This window comes from Mya arenaria, chromosome 2 (genome assembly GCF_026914265.1).
Source record: "Mya arenaria isolate MELC-2E11 chromosome 2, ASM2691426v1".
In the NCBI taxonomy this organism is placed as follows: domain Eukaryota; kingdom Metazoa; phylum Mollusca; class Bivalvia; order Myida; family Myidae; genus Mya; species Mya arenaria.
In genome coordinates, this window is record NC_069123.1 from 27,474,254 (window position 1) to 27,495,823 (window position 21,570).

A 21,570-nucleotide genomic window follows, 5' to 3' on the forward strand; every position below is an offset into this window, starting at 1 on the left:
CAGTATTTGTAAATTATTTCCTATTTAAACCATTGCGTTCCTCAAAGCAAGATATCTTGAAAATTATACTGAAGAGAGGCCAGATTACGCTTGAAAAGGTTCTACTGAAAGTTATAGGCGCACCCTGGTCTAAATTGAAAATATTATAAATTGGGTAATAAGTTATTGTACGTGTTTTAATATAATACATCCAAGAATGTAAATCCAGCTATAAATGCAGTTCTACTATTGTTTAAGTGGGTAACAGTTAGTTTCAAACTTTATACATTTTTACAACGATTGGTGAAGAAGCTATGATAGCTTATACAATGTTCACTTTCGTTGGCACGATGTTGCCGCGGGTGCTGCTCGTGTTGTGGGGAAACCGGAATACGAAGGAGAAAACCCACTTTGTCCGGCATGGTGACCAACTATCAACTCACATGCGGGAATCGAACCCGGGTTGCCTTTGGTGAGAAGGCGAATTTCATAATCCCCACCCTGCGCTAACACGAGTTTATCGATAGTATGGACAAAGCAAATTTGAAACGCATCCATACCTGCTTACTGTCATATCTTATAGAAATATTAACATAATATTTCAGAGTATCTTCATTGTGCATTCAGTCCACGTATCTACTCAGACAAGCTCTTTTTAGAAAGTTCAAGCATCATCCCGTTGAATGGTCCATTCCCGATCAAGATATGAGCCGTTTTTTTTTTTTTTTTTTTTTTAGTAAGACCGATCGGACAGCTAGAATGACTTTTGTTTACTTTATTATTTGTCAATATTCTCTCTTTGCTGTGTGCATTATCACCTGGACGACGGAATCACAGTCGCTGATCTAATGAATCGCATTTATATCTGTCGCTTATGCTATAACAGACACAGATAGGCGAGTGTGCAAAAAGCGTATTGAATTTAAATTGCATAGGTTTTCCCATCTGAGTGCGGCACCTGTTCTGTAATGAGGGAATGGAAAAATACAGTTATGATTGCGAGTCTGTTATAACTGTATGAGATTATAGAGAAAAGTTTGCCTTCTTACGATTTTTATGTTGTCCATGGTTAACAGCTTAAACTGACTTTTACCTATGGTTGTTTGTGTTTTGTTTAACAAATAATTACTTATATCTTACAAAGTACGAGTACAGAACTCATGATCTTACAAGTGCAAATACAATTTAAAAAACTACTTGGGACACGCAAATGCTTAAACACTGAATACAATTTTAAAGGGTGAGACAACTTTAAATGAGTCCTAAAAGAGTTAATATTTTAACACTCATGGAATGCTGTTTCAATTAAAAAATCAAAACGCTTTAGAAAAACCATTAAAGCTTTTGTTTGACAAATTCCAGTTCTTAAAATAAAATAGAACAAAATGTTCGCCTGGGATAACGTGAACCATTTTTTAAACTTGGATGACGATAGTTTCCTGTCTATATGCATGTTAATTTTGTTGTTGTTTTGTTCTCATGGGCCATTTGGCTTATTGAACTGTATCTCAAAAAAATACACTGTAAACTTTAAAAACTGTATACGTTTAAACTTCTAGATTCTTGACACGCCTGTTGTAATAAAACCAATTATTGTTTATGTAGATGGTTCCATTCGAAACAACATAAGATAATATATAGCGGTACGTTACCGACTTTCACTTTATATTAATAGGAACGGAAAGACCGATAATTAGCTTTTCGAATTGTTGAAGTTTTCTGCTACACAGAACCTTCCATGCGCTGGCTTCAGATCATAACATACCTATGCCTAAAATGAAACTTAGTGTTTATTTTTGTTGTTTTTGACTTGTTTCACAATATAAGAGGTTATAGAAACAAATATGTATAAATGTATGTTATTTTTGACTCTTTTGATAATAGTCCAAGCATGCGTTTTTCGTGCTGAATGTTTTTTTTTTTCAAGGAAAACAAATGAAATTGCAATAGTCAATCCTTTATTCCAAGGCTTAAACAAAGAGATTTCAAACTTTCGCCGGTCTTTAAAGGTCAGACCTTATGCCACTCATCCAATCACCTCCCCAGTGTCAGAGTTTGCTTGACAATTCGTTCACCAATGAGGTTGTGATTCCTAGTAAGTATGATAGAGTGTAACTTGGAAAAAAATGAGGCGAAAAGCCCATTCACTACGCTTTATCTGCAATTCGTAACCATTAAGATGTTACCCATGTCATCTTCTATTGCTTAGATTTCTAGAATTGTTGCTGTTTACTCAGGACCTGCCTCCTTGATTACAAATCAATGGTATTCTATTTGCAATTACGATCGAGACACACTGTTGATCTCTAATTGACTGGACGACAGAGACAAGTTGCGTATCGAAACGCATAACGTCACAAGTTACCTAACCGCTCAATTCTTTTTTCTGGAACACTTTCAATTATATTTTTCCTACCCTTGAGCAGAACAGATAGTTTTGAAACTATTTAGGTCAATCAGTTCTTGTAACACTAACACGTAAGGATTAAACTGCCACCTATGATTACTACAAGCTTTGATTATGGTAATGACAGCCGTAAGATAGGAACTTTCTGTCTTCCCTGCATTGATACTTCACTGTTATAGCATCAGACATGGATAAACGATGTAAGTAACAACATTTTCATGAGCTTATGTTAATACGTATAACGCTAATTAATTACATATTGTATTTGCCGAGGAAAAAAAACATCATAACTCTGCGGGAGGGTTGGAAATCTCTCATAGCCCATCTTTAATTATAACAGTTTGACAAGTAATGTTTGCAATAGGATGTTTTGCATATATGTTAAGAACGTTTTGGATTAAACAAAACCCATACTGTACTTACTGTACGATAACCACCCTTTACCCTGATTGCTTTATTGCCATTGCCTACTTATACATTCTTACCTGCTTACCAACATACTGCCTTATCTAATAACCTTGTAGCTTTTATTCGAAAATGGGTCAAAATCTGTAAAACAAAGTCGTTTTTTCTGGGTTTTAATAAGTTGCGTGCATAAAGTAATACATAGATATATGAAATTGACCATAACAATGTTTTTGACATGCCCTGTTCATTTTGGGTATGTCCAATGGATGCACTTATGTGTGTTTTCGCAATGTAAAAATGACTGGGGGGGGGGGGAGATTTCCCATTTACATAGTAACAAATATTTGAAATCAGTTTTCAAACATAGGTGAATTATTTGAACAGGAAATAACTGCGCAATGGAATTAAGATATCCGTTTCTTTGCATAAAAAGTATTTATGTAACTATTTTGTAACGAGAACAGAATCTTATCACTTTCAAAAAAATACACTTTTCTGGAATTGGGTAGTTAATGATCGATTTTGTCTTCCAACAAAACAATTACAAAGGTTGAATCTTTATCATGCAACCAACTATTGGGCGAAAATCGAAAGTCTATCACTAAGTTTGTTGTGGTCCTCGGTACCTTAAATCATTTTGTTTGATGATAAGGAAACAGAATGTGTCTTAGTAAACAATTCAGTGCTGACCAAACTGGTATTGCTTTCATAAACCACCTGATTTGTTTTCTGTTTTTCCGTACATAAATCTTTGTCATTTATCGGTGTCTCTATCACACACCGCACTCACGCCGGCGCGCGCGCCACGCACGCACGCACAGCGCACACGGCAACACACACATACACACACACAACACACCTCACACACACAGCCAACTTCGTGAATAAATTTACCAGAATTGTTTAAAACTTAACACAAGATAAGTATTGGGTGAATGGTGCATGTGCATTAACAATTAATATGTAACAAAACGTGCCGCACCTTCATAGAACAGAAAGCTGTGACGGGACACATGAGACCATTTAAAAATAGCGTGGTAGACGGACTTAAACATTTTAACAAGAGTCTTCTTAACGGACGAAACAGACACGCGGGATTTCAGACGAACGAAAATAATTAATCAAGTTATAAAGCTATTAAAGCAATTTCGGTGAAGTAATGGTTACATTAATTACAAAAATAAACGTTTCATGATTTTCTCTCGCTGGAACCATTTGAGCGTAGTAAAATAATTTGCGCAATAGATGTTATAATTTGTGGTTATCATGAATAAGCGCGAAGTGATTCAGATTGTATAATAATCAATCGTTCATTTATTTTGAAATTTTCCATAAGACCAGGTTTACCATACTGCTACAGTGATGGTCTTCAACAAGGGAGGTATTGTGAATGAATTAAAAAAAATTCATAAGGAAACTTGTTTTATCTTTGCCCGTGGGCAAGATAAAATTTCAGCAGCCAAAGTATTGGATCTACTAATTTCAGGGGGGGGGGGAGAAAATGATTTCCGCATGGCCAAATAATTTTGTATCTACTTATCTAGGGGAAAAGAAAAAATATGACCACTGGAATAACTGGTTCAATGAAAGGTTTTAACGTCAAATATACAAAGTCAAAATCACTGTAATCGCCGTGTGTGTTTGCGAAGCCAACATTACATTTGTAGTTGTTGGTCTTTGAGTGAATAATTATCATAATCGATCCTTTTTCAGGATTTCTGTGAAAATTAATCTCCGAATGATAAAAGACTGTAGTAAAAAAAGGTTTTACTTAGTGTTTCTAGTAAAAGGTCTCCATAAAGTTTAATGTGAACAAGAAAATATAACTATTAGTGAATCAAATCCTTGTAATGACGATAAGATTTTGCCATTTAAAAGAAAATCTCACTAAAAGTATGCTAAAAAGCTACAAACTATCTTGATCAGATGTAAGTGCAATAGTAATATCTTGTATGTCAAAGGTATAAAAGTAAGCGTTATTTAAACACCATCAAGAATTAGTTGTCAATTGATCGATGATATTATCTGGTATTTTAAATTTATTTCATATTTTGTTCAATGTATACTTCTCCAGGACAATTAACGTGTGCATTTTGATATGGTGGGGTATTTTCGTTCATGGATTGTCCGTTGTGAATTCACGGTTTAGAATATATCGATATAGTAATAGAACAATATTTTTCTTTGTTCACAATGTGTTTGTTTCATTTGCAATGATATTATTATTTGTCTAACCGAGAGTTAAGTCTAAGGTTTTGAAACAATGCTTTATTTTTAACCAAACGTGACTAAATAAGTCTTTTATAAGCACCGCGGCATGAATAAAAGAGTTGCAGTTTACCACAGGTACAGACCATCATTACAATTACTGAAACCCACAACTATCAACAAAAATCTAAAAATACAATAAAAAGCCTTTAGCCGATGCATACAGATTCGACAGTCATTTATTGTACAAGGTATGCTACTCTCATTGTAATAATACCAGCTTCTCACATGCAGTAATGCTGATTTTCACATGTCAGTAATGCTGCTATCACAAGCAATGATGCTGATCTCAACATGCAAAAATACTGCGTTCACATAGAGTAAATGCGGCTATCACAAGCAGATATATGTTTTCACTACAGAAAATATGTGCTTTCACATCATATTTGCTGCTATCACAGGCAGTTATGCTGTCTCACTGTCAGCAAATATTGCTTTCATCATGGCAGTAATGCTGCTATCCCACAGGCAGTTATGCTGATCTCACATGCAATATACTGCTTTAAAATGCAGTGGAATGCGGCTATCTCAGGCAGTGATGCTGCTATCACAGGCAGTTATGCTGATCTCGACATGCAATAACACTGCCGTTCACATGCTTATATTCTGATATCACAGGCAGTAATGTTGATATCACATGCAAAACACTGCATTCACATGCAGGAACGCTGATATCACAGGTTGTTATGCTGATTTCACAACGCAACATAACTGCGTTCACATGTCAGAAATACTGGCTGTTCCACATGCACAGTATTCTGCTGAACGCTGTTTCCACATGTACATACGATGCTGTCATAGGCAGTAAGCGGCTATAACACGCAGAAATTTTGCTATCACATGTGGTTATGCTGAATATTACATGTGGGAATGCTGCTTTCACATGCAGAAAGATTGCACATCATATGATGTCTTGGTGCTATCACATGCAGTACTTCTCCTTGCAATAACGTGTGTTTTATGCTGCCATCACTTTGCAGTAATATGTTATCACATGCAGTAATGTTGCTATCACATGTGGTTATGCTGCTATCACATGCATAAAGTGGCTGCCATCAAATGAAGTAATAGCTGCTATCACATGCATTGATCTGCTCTCCCATGCAATAAATGCTGCGAACTCACATGCAAACGCTGTTTCGCACATGCACTAATGCTGCTATCACATGCATTAATGTTGATAGCACACCCAATATTTTTCCCGTACATGTGGTTTTGCCATCTATCACATGCAGCTATGGCTGCTCTCACATGTTACCCAAATGTTTTAACTACAGTTCACAGCTGACCAGAAATCAAACAAATGCCTTCGCATGAACTATGTTAAATGCACTGCATTTTAAAGACTTTGAGTGGCTAATGTTAACGCCGTCATTCAAGGATTCTTGTAGTTTGAGGTTTGACGACAGACATGCCAAGATCATTCAGAGCGTGAGAGGAGTAAGTAAAACTGTACAATTGGTGGTTTCGTATAGCCATGCGCGTAGGGCACGCCATGACAAATACTCTGTTGTATGTTGTTAAAACTTTTAAAATCATATCGCACACAAGCTATCGTCTTACATATTGTTTTATTTTACGTCTGTCTTCAATATGTTGCCTCGATATATAACTGGTTGCAAACTTCGATCGATGATGTGGTTTAAGAAGAAAAGATTTTAAGCAAATTAAAATAGACAAGGATTCAACAGGGATTATGATATGGCATGTTAATTTAATTATTAAAGTACAGGAGATATAAAATCTCGTATGCATACAAATATTACTTTTAAACCTCGTGTTGCACACAACTGACTAGGTTATCATATTCATATTTAGGTTGAATTGTTTGCGTTATAAAGCGTACATTATTCGTTCTTCGACGTGAACTAATCAGGACACTTTAGACTTTAGTTTCTTTATCAGTTTGTATGTTATTTGTTCATAATTCTTCAATGTCTTCAAGTTTAAACTGGCTCTGATAGGGCTCTAATTAGTAATTTTCTTAAAATTGACAAATGTTGGCACAAGTGTGAAGTTACAGTCAAATTTATTAGTAAAAGACCCAAGTGAAGTTATATTTAAGGGAACACGAGTTTCAATGACCGTTCCAAGGTTTGTTGTGTTCGTGCTTGTGTATGTTGTCTGTGAGTCTCTAGTTCAGTGTCGTTTTTGCCCTTTAATCTGAACAGGGTTTATAGTTGAAGTATCGATAACTGCGCTTGTCTCGGAAGTTTTAATTGTTTTATTTAAATCTGTACAAGAACATGTTAAATGAGTGTGACTAAAACTACTCATATAATTAATGAGCGAGGCAATGTAACACCGTGTTCCGTATTATAGTTCATCAATATAAAATCAGTTGGATGGCGAAATATTGAGATAAAGTAAAAAAAGGATTTCGGACTAAAAGTTTTTAAGTTACTAAAAAAGCAAATCGATGAATTGTTTATTATTCTGAAAGCAAATATCCAGAATAAATCAATTATTTTCAAAACATGTTTAGCATTGTGTAAAGAACCATGGCATTCCATAAACACATTAGCATGAACTTGAGGATATTTGAAATTCAATTGTAATGAACAATTAAGATTAGCTTTGAAGGCGTCAGTATAATAATGTGTCTAGTATTTTTAATAACTGTCACGATTCATGTGTTAATTGTATATAATCACTCCAATTAATTGATAAAATGTTTTAACCTTTTACAATAATATCCTTAAAACAACGTGTTAAACGCATGAATAAGGAATTGAAATACATGAAAGTCTGAAAACCAAACCGATTCAAATGCTGGAATTGTTTGAACTGCGGAGCATATGTTCGAATGTTATTTGTACACTTTATAGGTTTGGCCATAGTATTTCCTTTAATTTACAGCATTGGAACTTAAGAATGTCTCGATAATAACGACATGTATCTAATGACATGTTGAAGTTATAAATCATCTTTAGTTCCGTTTTAGTCGTGTTTATTTGACATTTTTTTTTGATAATACGTCCGCTATAAAAGCAAATATCTTGGTCCATTGTAAAAACTTGGTCAGACAAATAGCGAGAGTAAGAGTACATAAAATCAAATACGAAAAGCTTTTAAAATAGCCATCTCTCACTAGCGATGGGTAACGAACCAAATTGCCTCCTGAAAACTCTCTGCTTGTTGATACGCATTGCTAAAGGATAAATCTAAATTTATCGTCTGATTTACTGCGACAGCTAGGGATATTGTCTGCATTTCATTGATTATTCGATTTTTCTAATGAATATGAATTGCTAAATGGCTTCTTCTTTCTTTTTTCATTGAGGGGCAAAAGGGTCTGGATATCTAATATATGTTGTAATGATGACTTAAAACCCCCGTATATAAAAAAAACTACTTATCACGCTATTAAAACCTCATCTATGAGTCTATGTAATAGCTATAACATATTGTGGATATTGTTTTAATTACTAAGAAAGTATGAAGCGAGTAAAGCGCTTAAATAACGTGAGTTTTGGATGCCGATAGTCGATGTCCTTTGCTTGAAAAGGTTGTTAATTTAACCAGCAGTATTGACAATATAAGAATTGATATATACCGTTCAGTTTTATCACAAACATTCTGTACGAATGCTTTCATTGAAATAGTATCATTTGGGAGGATAAACATCTGACAAAGACAAGAGTCGGTTGAATAAAGCTTTCAAAAATATATATTTATCTCTTTCGATGAGTAAAGAACCAATTTACCTTACAGATCCTTGCCGCCTCGAAAATGATAAATCTAAACATTCAGGTGTCCTTTAACTCAGCTTATATATCTAAATATTAGGTTTTGGCAGAAGGTAATTTTCATAACGCTCTTTTATCGCACTGATCAGTTTTAGTGTCCCGACACGTTATAGCGCCCAACAGTGTCCTTGATATTTCATAATTGTCCCATTGTAATTAATGAGTTTCTCAATTGATGCTCTTGACGTCATGTTGACTTTTTATATCATCATTAGTCTCCTAGTAATCATCTCTCGTAGACTCATCTGGAGCCGGCCTGAACAGTATGAAGTATCATTGGTACGTTTAAGTGGAACAGATCAGAACACTTGATCTTATTAAGTAAAGAACCGTTTAAGTATTGCTTTTAAAATCACCATCCATCATGAGCGATGGGTCAAGAACCAATCTGGATCCTTTATCGTTACCCTTTTATTCATTGGAAAACGCTTGATCAAAGTGTACCATCTGATTAACGAAAATATCCGATAAAAGTGTCCGTATTGCATTCCTTATTATGTTTGTGAAAAAAATAGGAATTGTAAAAATGACATCCTTTTTCCTGCCAACGGAAGCCACAACACCAAGGATTTCATGTGACAAACATCTCTTAAAAATATCTCGACACATTTTTGGCCTTATTAAGCTAGTGCATACACGTCTGGCTATATAATTTTCATAAAATTGGTTTGTTGGTTATAGCCAATGTTAAAGCTTTTGCATGACGTAACGACGACTAAATTAATGCTTCGCAACACCTCAGCTTTATTTCTTCTTAAAAGGCGATGTAAAAGGTCTAAAAAGTCTATAAGTGGCAAAAGACATTTTCAACTACATGACAGGCTACTCCATCTTCACTAATGTCTTCAGTCTAAGTTTGAGACTCACGCCCAGAAACAAAAATGCTTTATTGTTTCAAAATTAATATAATTAAACATAATTAAGCGTTTAATCGTATTAAGGTCATCAAAAAAATAATAAACGATTGAGTTTCGATAATGTCGTTGAACCAACTGTATCCAGCAATGAATCTGATGTTTAATGCTACTTTAAAAGAATAACAATATTAACATACAGTATAAGTATGTTATAATAAATAAGGTAGCAGTAGAAGCTTTTACACACGTGCGTTCAACATTTCAACAGTACCTTGTACAGGATATAATAACCTAGTTTATCAAATTGAAAGAAACAGTTGACCTGTATTTTTACATATTTTTTTTCTTTCGACGATAAATTGGATTATCTATTTGATGGTTAACCGTAATTGAATTGAAAGATTGTTCACTAGATAGACATAACATATCAACAAAAAACCACATGAACTCTCCAAAGAAGAAATGCTCATCTAATTCACATGTCCCTGGGTGAACCTGCAAATCAGGTTCATACGGCACATTGAAAATCTTCTTAATGAGGATTTGACATTCTTACACACAAAACATAATTTCCCTATGGCCTCAACAACCCGCGTATGACTTTTTTAATTGTGTGTTGCACGCAACATACTTCCAGATTTGGGTTGAAATGATGGATGTTATCAAACGTCAAACACAACGAAATGTTTTGTTTTCCATTATCACAGCTTAGTGTGAGATTGTTTTGGGACATGTTGTTCTTTTTTAAATAATAAAAAGGAATGTGTAACTACCATCTTCGGTAGATTACAATACACATCATGTTAACGATGAGGTCATTTAATTTGCATGCTTCGAACTAGTCTTCATACGTGGATGAACGGTGCAAGGACAAGCGTAGGCACGAACATATTTGATGAAATGCTTTGATATATTGGTGATCGAAATATCACGATCCCACAAGATATAAAAGAAACAAAAAACACAATTTAAGCAAATCTCGTTTTGCACTACCGATTGCGTTAAGGAATTAGTATTTTCGGCAGATTAAATCCTAAAGTCGTTTTTCCTTTGTTTATTATATGGAGAACATTGATATCGCTCTACCTTTGTCAGATTACAAATACAAGAACGTCAATGACTTTAAGTATCTATCGGTGAAATTAGCTTGAGAACGAAATATATTTCCGCGATCTGCTTCGAAATTGTTTTCGATCATTTTCCTTAATGTAACATTCCGACCTACTTCACTAAACTATGATAGCAAAGTGTATGTAAAACATTAATTAAACTTCTTCTAAAATATTAAGGATCTATTTCCCCCCAAACAACTCGAGACCTTCACAAATCGAGTTTGAAGTATTGACTTATGGAGAAATGTTGACTACACAAAAGTTATATTTAACACATTTTATTAAAGAATCCATATAAACTCAAGTCTTATTGTTTTTCATTCTCCATTTACCGTATTACCAAAGAGACACATGTTATGCTTTAAAATTTGTTTTATTTTAGAACATCTTTATTAACTAGTTGACTCACAAACATGTTTGTTTTTTTTTCAAACGATTTAAATAGGTAACTGTATACAATTGTGTGTTCTTCCTTTCTTGCCGTAATCGATAAAAAAGGTCTTGAGCTACATCATTTTAAAAAGAAACCAAACCTTGTCAACTAAATAAATTTTTGTTTTATTTTGCGTTTGTGTTTTTTGACTGCCTAGTCCTAAAGACTGAATCCATATAGTAAAAGCCATATGTTATAGACCACGCGTTACATATTGAGCAAACATTCCGAGCAAACAACTCGAGACTCCAACCAATCTCAACCAAGATGCAGATAATTACATTAACTCGGACTTGGATGCTGTATCTCTGATAAACATATGCTAAAAAAAGTTAAGTTGTAAAATTGAATAAAACAAATGCAAAAATACAACGCCGACCACGAAGACAAGCCCAGTATCCTAAACAGTATCGACACCCGTTTAAAGGAACGCGACTAAGACATTACGGACACTAATGGAAAATCCAAAACTCCACAGTCAAGCTAAACTTGTATTAAAATATATTTTATAAATAAATTTCCGGTTCACCACCTTGAAATGGTGGACGAAACATAGTCATAGCAAGTGGTCTTTTTTCAGTTCCATCTCAATGACGAGAACGTAAATATATCACAAGAATAGCGTCAGGACTTTGACACGCTGAGTTTAAACATATATTATTAAGATTGATCTTGTAAGACATAACTGACCGTGTTATCTTTCAATAACTTTGAAGATTTCTGATTCTGAACATTCACCTGGAACATGTTCTTCTTGCCAGGTCAGGAAATAATTTCAGTGTTTTACCAGTGTTTGAACTGTGATATGTCGCTTGGTGTCATTATTCGATGTATTTGTTCATTAACATCAGGTTATTCTAGAAAACAGGTTCCAGATCAGCACACAATCATAGTATCAAGTGTCTTTGGCCCTTTGTAGAGGAACAAATCAGATATTGATCCGACAAATATCGAGAGTTGAATACATACAATCAAATAAGTAAAGTTTTTCAACATCTTCAACTTATATCTGCTTTCAATTTCTCTGATTAGTTGGCATTGTTTAAATGTCATCTTCTTTAATTGTGTTTGTCCATGAGGCACAAAATGTCCAGGAATATATTGTGTGTGGACAAAAGCCCTCTGCATGTTGTGTTACATTGATGCTTGCTGGAAAGAAAGCATCATGGACAAAAGGTCATATATAGAAAGCAAAAGGTTACGTTCATGTTAATTCATATATGGATCGATGTCAAAGAACAGTACACAAATGTTTAGCCTAAAATGATTGATATGAATAACCTTGATGAATTTAAAAGGTTCCCTAAAATATCTTAATTTGAACTACTGAAAGTAGTTTGGCTCTTAAGTGTAGATAACAGTCGTTTCGAACTGATTAGTCTAATTGGCGATACCTCGCCTAACCCCTTGTTGAAGATAGGGGTATTCAAAGATAGATATGTTGTTGTTATCCAGGCTTGAATTTTTACCCGAGAAAAGGGATCTTGATATTCGTTTTGTCGTTCAAAGGGAAACGCTAACGTTTTATAGGATCTAACATCGAACCTATTGATTTGATGTGAAAACAAACAATATTCATGCATTATTAAAATATATTAACATAAGTTGAAATAATTGTTCTTTTGTCATTATTTTTTAACAAAAATTCTAAACTCTGTTCAAATGAGTATATGCCAGTTGTTTTTTTCGTGTTTCCTGATGAAAGAAGTACAATAACTCAACTTGAACAAAGCTTAATAACTATGTTATATTATCAATTGCGCATTTATATGATGGCAGTCCAAACAACCCATGTACTATTGAATCACGGAGATTTAGTTTAAGTTCTAGAAATATCTAATTTGTTAATGCAATGTTCAACCCCCAATTTAAGCCCCTTATATACTAGTATTTCAAGTTATTATTGTTAGAAGGACCGAATTTAATGTATAAATTTAAAGTTTACAACAAAATTACATTCCGCAGAAATATTCACCCTTGTTCGGGTGCTGTCAGAAATTAGATCGATAGTAGACATCGAAAATCCTAAGAAATAAGAAAGGTAATCTACTCTTAAGAGCCCTACAAACAAGACATGATTTCGCTCTAAATTAGTTCTGATTGTTTTAACATCTACGGGCTTCCGTGTCAAGTATAAACAACAGCCAGTGTATATATTTTTGTTTCAGACCGATCGTACTTATATTAAGTTAGAAGGGGTATATTTGAGTTACCATAACATATGTCGCGCAATTGGCCAACTGTGTATGAGTGTCTGGCGTATATTTCGTGACCAACGCCTATTTCATCTAAAAGTTATGTGCCCTTAAATACGACTGTTTCTTTTTGGCTTCGGTGCGAACTTCCAGTTTTACGCTGATACTTGTTACACATTACTATTACAGCGGTTAGTAGTGCCAGGCATTTATGTTATTTACCAGCAATTCATCAAAGAGGTGTGTATCATTGAAAAAGATTTTTACCCTTTTAGCAGTTTTGGAGTGTGTGATACCAAATTATCCCAACCGTTTTAGAAGTATTTCTCCGACACTTCTTTCACATTAAGACAATGACGAGAGTAACTAACATATTTTTCCTGGACCACGACTAATTTCGTTTTTTTTACCACGGGTAACTTCTTTTTTAGCTATTTACCTTTGAACAACAGATTTATGCATAGGCCATACTGAAGATTTTATTTTGATCTGGTGGAAAATATTAATTACGTTCCTTTATATGATCCGAAACATCTATAATAGATTTTATATCCCTAATTGGCGTAAGCTGATCAGTTACGGTCTTGTAAAGATTGCGGGATAACTCATAACTTCTGTACAGGCTCAGTTCATACTTTAAGAGTTTTGCTCATACCGATCGCTGAGGAATTATGGAACAAAGCCAATCGCTAAGTAAGTTTCTTTATGATACCTTTTCGGTCCAAAAGGACAAATAACATACTTCAATTTACTCTGGTAAGAAGCCAGAACACTATTGGAGAATTACACCGTATGCAGTATACCACACATGATACAAGGCTGTCTTTTAAAATAATTACACTTAAAGAGAATGCACGATGATGAACGCGAGTAAATTGATGTAAGTAAAATGTTGCCTCGTCGTCTATGGATTCAGATTTTCCAAAAACAGCTTTAAGCGGAGGAGTCCCACAATGAAATTTCAACGCTCGCCATTTCCGTTCTTAGGTTTCTAATCGGACGCATTTTAAAAAGATGATTTAAGCCATCGTAATTGCACTTCATTAATATACTGGCAATTGTAAACAAGTTGATAATTTTGAATGGTTTCGGATAAGGAGTGTTCAACGCTAAATATTTCTCCAAATACCAATGGGCAGAAACAGTTTTAACCAAAAAGCAGACGACTTCATGTCTTTAATCAAATTTACAAAAATACAAATTTTAAATACCTTTTTAGAATAAAAATGATGTTCATTTTAGTGATACAATACTTCCAGTATAAAAGGAATATCATCTTGATTCGGTTAACTTTATGTTTTGAACGATGCTTCCAAAAATCCTTAACCCTATTTGAACGATCCTGGCAAAGAAGTATATCCATCGACTTGGCAGATACATCGTTTAAAAAAACCATACGTTATCATTTAATGATGGTTTATACGCCCAATAAATTAATTCTGCTCAAAATCCCAAAGTTTCGTTACAAATATTCAACAAATGTTCCAATAATGAAGACATTTATTTCTGTTCATACCTCGATAATACATGATAATTTCCTTGATCCGAGCCAGGTGTTTGCTTTGGACAGCCTTTCTCACACATCTGAATTATATCCGTTATTTTCCTTTTATAAGCCAATATAACTCAAGTTCATTTCTGTTTCTATACTAGATTGTGTTTGTGGATTTTTATACCAATGTTAAATATTCACTGATGCAATTTCTTAGTTGTTTGCAGTCTTTAAAATGTGTGCGTGATTGATACCTAGAAATGTGTGAAAATAAACAACTACCGTTTCAAAATTTAACTTCCTACATATATTAACAAAACATTTAGACGAAAAACAGAAATACGGTATTCAGATATTAGCATAATTCCATAGACCGTGTGAGGGTAAAAGCATCATTGTCAAAGTCATGGGTCAGCTTTTCAGTGTTTCAAAAATGACTGCATTTATTTAAATGCCTCGGAACTATCGTTAGAGGATAACTATGGTCACTTGATTAGCGAATGTTGCCTGACATCTTAATCAATAGCGTTTCTTTTGTTTAAACATTATATTACTTATGAGGCTCAACAATACTTCTGCAAATTGTTTTCCTCATTTTTCATTAACTTTTGTATACCAGAATATCAAAAGGGCAGCTAGTTCAATTTTGAAGTGAATGCTACCATCTGGCTTCTCTTCAACCTTTGTAATTAAATATAGAAAAAAAACAACGATGCATGAAACAAACCTTTCAAAAGCTTGGATCGAATAATGTGTCATTTATGTGAGAAGAAGAGAAAGAAATCAATGCTTAATCTCCACAAAATTGTACTAAAGTCTTATTTTCATTTCAGGTAGTCAAACATGGCGTCTTCGTTCACCCCAATAGGCAGCGAAAACACAACAGCCATAGCGGTGATTGAATTAACCTGCAAATTGGATAACAGCTCCAATGCCGGAAACAGTTCCAACATCACCGATGTTCGTGCAAAGGAACTTCAGGTCAATCAAATACTGATGATAATCTCTTACGTCATAATATGCGTAATCGGACTAATTGGAAATGGACTTGTTATTTATGTGGTCCTGCAATTTTCAAAGATGAAAACGGTGACAAACATGTACATTTTGAATTTGGCAATTTCCGATGTTTTGTTCTTGATCAGCTTACCGTTTTTAATAACAACTATGATGCTAGAATACTGGATATTTGGAAATGCGATGTGTAAGATATATTTTGTGTTCTTCTCTATAAACTTCTTCACTAGTGTATTCACGTTGACAGCCATGTCTGCAGATAGGTACCTCGCCGTGTGCCACCCTGTTCGATCTGTATATTATCGAACAACACGCATAGCTTTCTTCGTATGCCTGATTATATGGTCTATCTCCTTCCTCGTGATGTTGCCAATAATCCTGTATTCCAGAACCGTTTCAAACAAAAAACATATAGGGAAAGATACATGTACCATCAAGTGGCCAGATGACCAGCCGATACCAGGTGAGAAGGCGTTTACCTGGTATACATTTCTTCTTGGATTTCTCATTCCCGTGGCATTGATTTCAGTGTTTTACATTTCGGTCATCCTACGGTTGAAAAGTGTGGGGCCACGGAAGAAGTCAAAGGAAAGGAAAAAGTCCAACCGTAAAGTTACACGAATGGTTCTTGCCATGATTTCAGTGTATGTCATATGCTGGCTACCTTACTGGTGTTTCCAAGGATATCTGACATTCAAACCTAAGGACACGAACGTACCTGACTGGCAAATTTATATGTTTAGCGCCTTTACAGTGCTCTCGTTTGCGAACAGCATGATTAATCCGTTACTTTATGCTTTCCTAAGTGAGGTGTTTAGGAAAAGCTTTATGAAAGCATTTAATTGTGCTAGATTTATAGAGTCATCTAAAAGCACAGGAGCTGACTATAGCATATTTCCAAGATCGACAACAAGAAAGGAAAACGGAAAAGATGAAAAGTATGAGTTTACATCTATGGTCAATCAGACGGAAAATACTTGCATGCACACGAACAATGCGTTTAATATGACTCCAATGATACAAAAAGGAGAACAAAACGATAACGATATTCCGAATAATGAAACAATACAATATGTGGACAAGGAAATTCAGACGAATAGGCGTGAGCGTAGAAGTGATCAACTTGAACCTGCAAAAAACGAATAAAGAATGATGATCAAAGGATAGTAAAGTTCATATGTGTTGCCCCAATTTTGATCGCTCAAGATGCTGACAGTTTGCGCATTCGTCTGACAGTTATTTGTAGACAGGAAAGGTTGACTGATTCCATGTGGCGACAAACTGTTCTACGCAATTAGCCATTGTCACATACGTACTACGGATACAGCGCATGTTAAGGGGCTGACTTACAAAGTGGTAACTCAAAATGAAGGTTTAGATAGTACCGGTGTTATATATGCATTTATAATTATAATTAAAGTGCATAAGAACCATACGTTCCATTGAAAACTTGCATATAAGGAATGAATTGCGTGGTTGATGTCATTATCGGGTATTAACGCAGTTGAGCTGCTTAAAGCGTGTGGAGTCCGAAGGACTGAACGCGTCCTTTAACCAGCCCAACTTCGTTCATATACTCGATAATGACATTAACTACGCAATGTATGACTTTTTTTACATCAATAGTTCATTACTTCTCTTCAAGAAGAAGATTACTTAATTTCATTTAAGAAAACCCTAAAGTAATTCTTTCTCGCCCATTCTGTAAATGGAACGACCTGCCCGTAACCGAAAACAGTCTATCATATGACGTCATAATGACGGGAAAAAAATAAGCACTTCATCGTTTAATCGATTTATAACGTAAAAAGGGTAACGCTGAAGAAAACAATTCATCCTACAATTAATAAATTTACACTTTTCAACATGTTGATTTGAATTTTTTTAGTTGCCTGCCTACTAAATACAAACACTAACAGGATACTTTTCAATTTATATCTAAACGCGACAATTCGTGATCCGAACATATTCGAAGATGTTGCGTTGATTGAAAATGTTCGCAATACTCGAAAGGTCGTTCATTTAAGAAATGGAAGTTGAGGTGTAAATGTATAAAAGTCATTGACCCGAAAGTTAATTTTATGACAATGTGTATGATATTATGTCGCTTGTTATGAATTGCATTATGCAGGATCATGAAAACAAAAAATACATATGTCGCTTGCTTTTTTGTCGGTAAGAAACACTATCTAGATATCGAAAAAAATAATTGGATTTAACGATTTTTTTAATATTGGATATTGTAAAGCTTTGGGTTTTTTAAAATTAAGTACGCGTAATCATTACATTACATATGTGACAAACGTTGTCAGCTTTCATCTAATCTTTACAAAGAGTCCGAATACACGAACTAAGTGGATCTCCTTACTGTTTTTAACATGTGTCAAAGAAGTTCGCAAAAACAGTTTACAAATCATAATCGTGAGTTCTACTAAATGTTGTCTAACCACACCGCAAATGCATCATAATGCATTTCGATTAAAATTACATTTAGCATTCTTAACATAAACCAAATCAAGGGGCAGTGTCTTATTGGTACATATGTTCTTGTTTTGATATATTTAAGTGTCCATAGTATGTCTCTATGTTTTGATCAGACACTTGAAAAGAAAACGTGCACGTGAATAAAATTAAAGAGACTTTATAACACTTAGCAGACTCGCTCAGCTATCGTGTAATTATCTCCCGGCTTCGGGAGGTGACTTTTGTTTTGGCGTTGTTCGTCCGTCTGTCATTCCGTCCGACCTTCCGTTCGTCTATCTGTAACCATATATTGGCAAATTCAGATTACGTTCAGAGATCTCGAAAGTGTGTATAAGCGGATCAAATGAGGTCAAAAACTAAGTCATTAGGTCAAAATTTAGCTTCTTTTGGTTTGCAAACTTATCATCGGAACCATATTTTGGTATGGATTGGTTAAATAATGTTCAAACTTGAACATGCATTTTTTAGTCGACTATTAATCAAACTTCATCAGAATGTTCCCCCTTGATAACGTCAGATGATATTTACACTTGAACAAAATGGTTCTCTTAATAAAATCTCACAGCATTTGGTTGGTCACATGGGTTTAATAACTAGATCAGTATATTATAAAAGTCGTCGAGAGGCATTATAGCTGGTCCAATATTCATGAAACTTTATCAGTATGTTTCCTTGATCACTTGGTCAGAACCTGAGTCATTATGTCAAGTTTCATGAAAAAATAACATGTTCAAAACCAAATGTTCGTCTTGTTTGGTCAGACTTTGTTAACAGTGAAGTCAGAATAATCACCTTGATATTATCTTGGTAAACTTTAAAAGTGGGTTACATGGGGTCAAAAACAAGTTCATCGGTTCGAATCTTAGTGATTTTTTGGGACAAAAGTATAGTGTTTTTGTTGTGATTCTTACAGTAAATTATATCATTGTTCAGTATCCTTTAAAACGGAGTGTGACTGTCAGTTTTTAGTGTGTTTCATATTTTATTTCTTTTTGAAAAATATGTGATCGTAAATAAGTCAACAAGACTGATGCTTTCCTAATCAGAAAATATACAACGTCACTTGAACCATTCATATTAATGTACTCAGTGTTGCAAAGTTAATTTGACTTCCATATTTTCCTCAGGAATTCCTCAAGACACATTGATAATACGAGCATTTTATTAAAATGGTAAATTGTAAATGTGCCATAAATGTAAGCCTCTTGCAATGCTTCAAGTTCACGGCATTAATCATAACTAATCATAGTTTACTTATGATCAAATACAATCTTTTTTCCAAATATTATAGAGGATATTTGTTGATTTCAGTGTATGATCGTATTGTATTACACGAGTGTCATAGAAAATATAGTTTTTCAATAATCATGAGTAAAGTAAAATGAGATATTACTTTTAAATCAACAATTTTTCTGTATCATTTATGCTTATTGTTGGAGTTTTATTGGTGTGTAACTTTATTTTTCTAAATAGACTTTTTTGAAAATCATATTAACTACGCTACTTCCCGAGTGAGGGAACTCGGCAAAGGATTAAATACTTATTTCTACGCCGGCCCCTGGAGAAATAGTTATCCAAGAATTATGTTATAGTTTGTTCTGAACTCGTGCTTCGCAAATATGTTATGAACATTCATCAATCAAATTTTATAATCGCATCCATGTTTCAAATAATAAAAATAAATGTGCAATAATTTATTTTAAAATTGAACAGGGAATTTATACATGACAAAATCACACTGATGGCCATTTACTGAATGAACACTTGAAAAGTCAAACGTGTAAGCAAAACAAATGTGGATTCACATTGGATTAAAACAAATCCAAGAATCAGAGCTTGTTACATAAAACATAGGTATTATATCACCTCCAACTGTCCGAGACCAGTCTGATTTCCTAGTTGAAGGGTCGTTTAAAAGATAAAGAGTTAAAAATACGCTTGGTTGATGATATATTTTTAAGTATGGTTGGGTTAAAAAATCATTTAACTGTTGTTTGGATTTTCTTGGAAGTTCGTATTAAAAAGTCATACAGTTTAAAAAGATATTCGATAGATGATATAACATCGAAATAATATTCGAGCACTTGTTTTTCTCTGTAATTTGTTTTTGACGAAGCAAATATTCGAGCTTTCAGCTTCAAAGCAACGTTTGAAAACAGCATTACCATTTTTTACTAATTGTTAAGTTATGTTTATTCTCAAAAGTACATTTGTTTAAACTAAGCAACCTCCTTTTTTTAATCAAATCAATTCATTGGGCAAAATATACTGGTTTAAAAGTGATATCAAGACAACTGGTGTCATATAATAACGTATATGTAAGTAACATATTGAAAATAAATTATTCATACATCATATACCACATACATACATCAATCCTTAAAGTATTAGTCAGATATTAACGTTACTATAATTAATGCCAGTATGTTTCATACTGCTGCATTCGTCTTGCTTGAGTTATGGCCCTTGGCATTTTCATGTAGTAGAAGCGATTGTAAAAGTATCGTCAGTCCATGATGTCACCAAAATGTAAGACAAATATGTGGCACATTAATGATGAATTACATGAAATACCCTTTTTGTAAGAAGCGGCAAAACAGTTTGTATTTTCATTTTTACAATTTTTTATTTCTTTCCTTTATTAAACGTGTGTGGTCGACCCATTTTGTAATAAACGTGCTATCATATACCCAATAATAAGACATATTTACTACACATATACTCTTTGAATCCCTGATTGTTGATGAAAACGTTGTTATTTGCTCGGTTTGATATTGTTGTGTTTGCCAGTAGCCAGTACCGCATTTCTATCTATTTTCATAGCTGGCTACCATGTTTTCTTATGTTTTGATCGTGAAAATAATTCATATTTGAATTGATATGTGAATAAATGATTTCAATGAATACTCTTTTCTTTTATTTAAACAACCTTTAAATTGAAATTACAACGACCAGCCAAAATGACAAAAAAATATGTGGCCATATTAATTTACACTAGGATCAAAACAAATCACAACATATACATACATAGCATAGCATAGAATAGCATAAACAAGTCGCTTTTTAATAATGTTTTTTTTTAATTGTTCCCAGTTTTAGTACAATGATGCTTTTTATTATGAAACTCTATGATCACACAGTTTAAAACCTTTTTTATAAGGCAGTGTGT

General features: G+C 34.1%; 2 protein-coding genes across 2 annotated transcripts in view; both read left to right on the forward strand.

Moving 5' to 3' along the window:
• The window catches only part of LOC128217132 (somatostatin receptor type 2-like), a 137,050-nt gene extending 115,754 nt beyond the window's left edge, over positions 1 to 21,296 (forward strand). The window contains exon 4 of the transcript XR_008258195.1: positions 19,932 to 21,296. The gene's annotated coding sequence lies outside the window, so the exon portion shown is untranslated. The remainder of the gene's footprint in view (positions 1 to 19,931) is intronic.
• Positions 15,743 to 19,933, forward strand: LOC128217150 (somatostatin receptor type 2-like). The gene has a single exon (XM_052924082.1). It carries the CDS (start codon positions 15,744 to 15,746, stop codon positions 17,061 to 17,063), a length of 1,320 nt encoding a protein of 439 aa, XP_052780042.1. The 5' UTR covers position 15,743; the 3' UTR covers positions 17,064 to 19,933.
• Positions 21,297 to 21,570: the final 274 nt, after the last annotated feature.

What these genes read in the sequence shown, in the direction of transcription:
- LOC128217150 (XM_052924082.1), top strand. Translation starts at nt 15,744, where the DNA reads ATGGCGTCTTCGTTCACCCCAATAGGCAGCGAAAACACAACAGCCATA.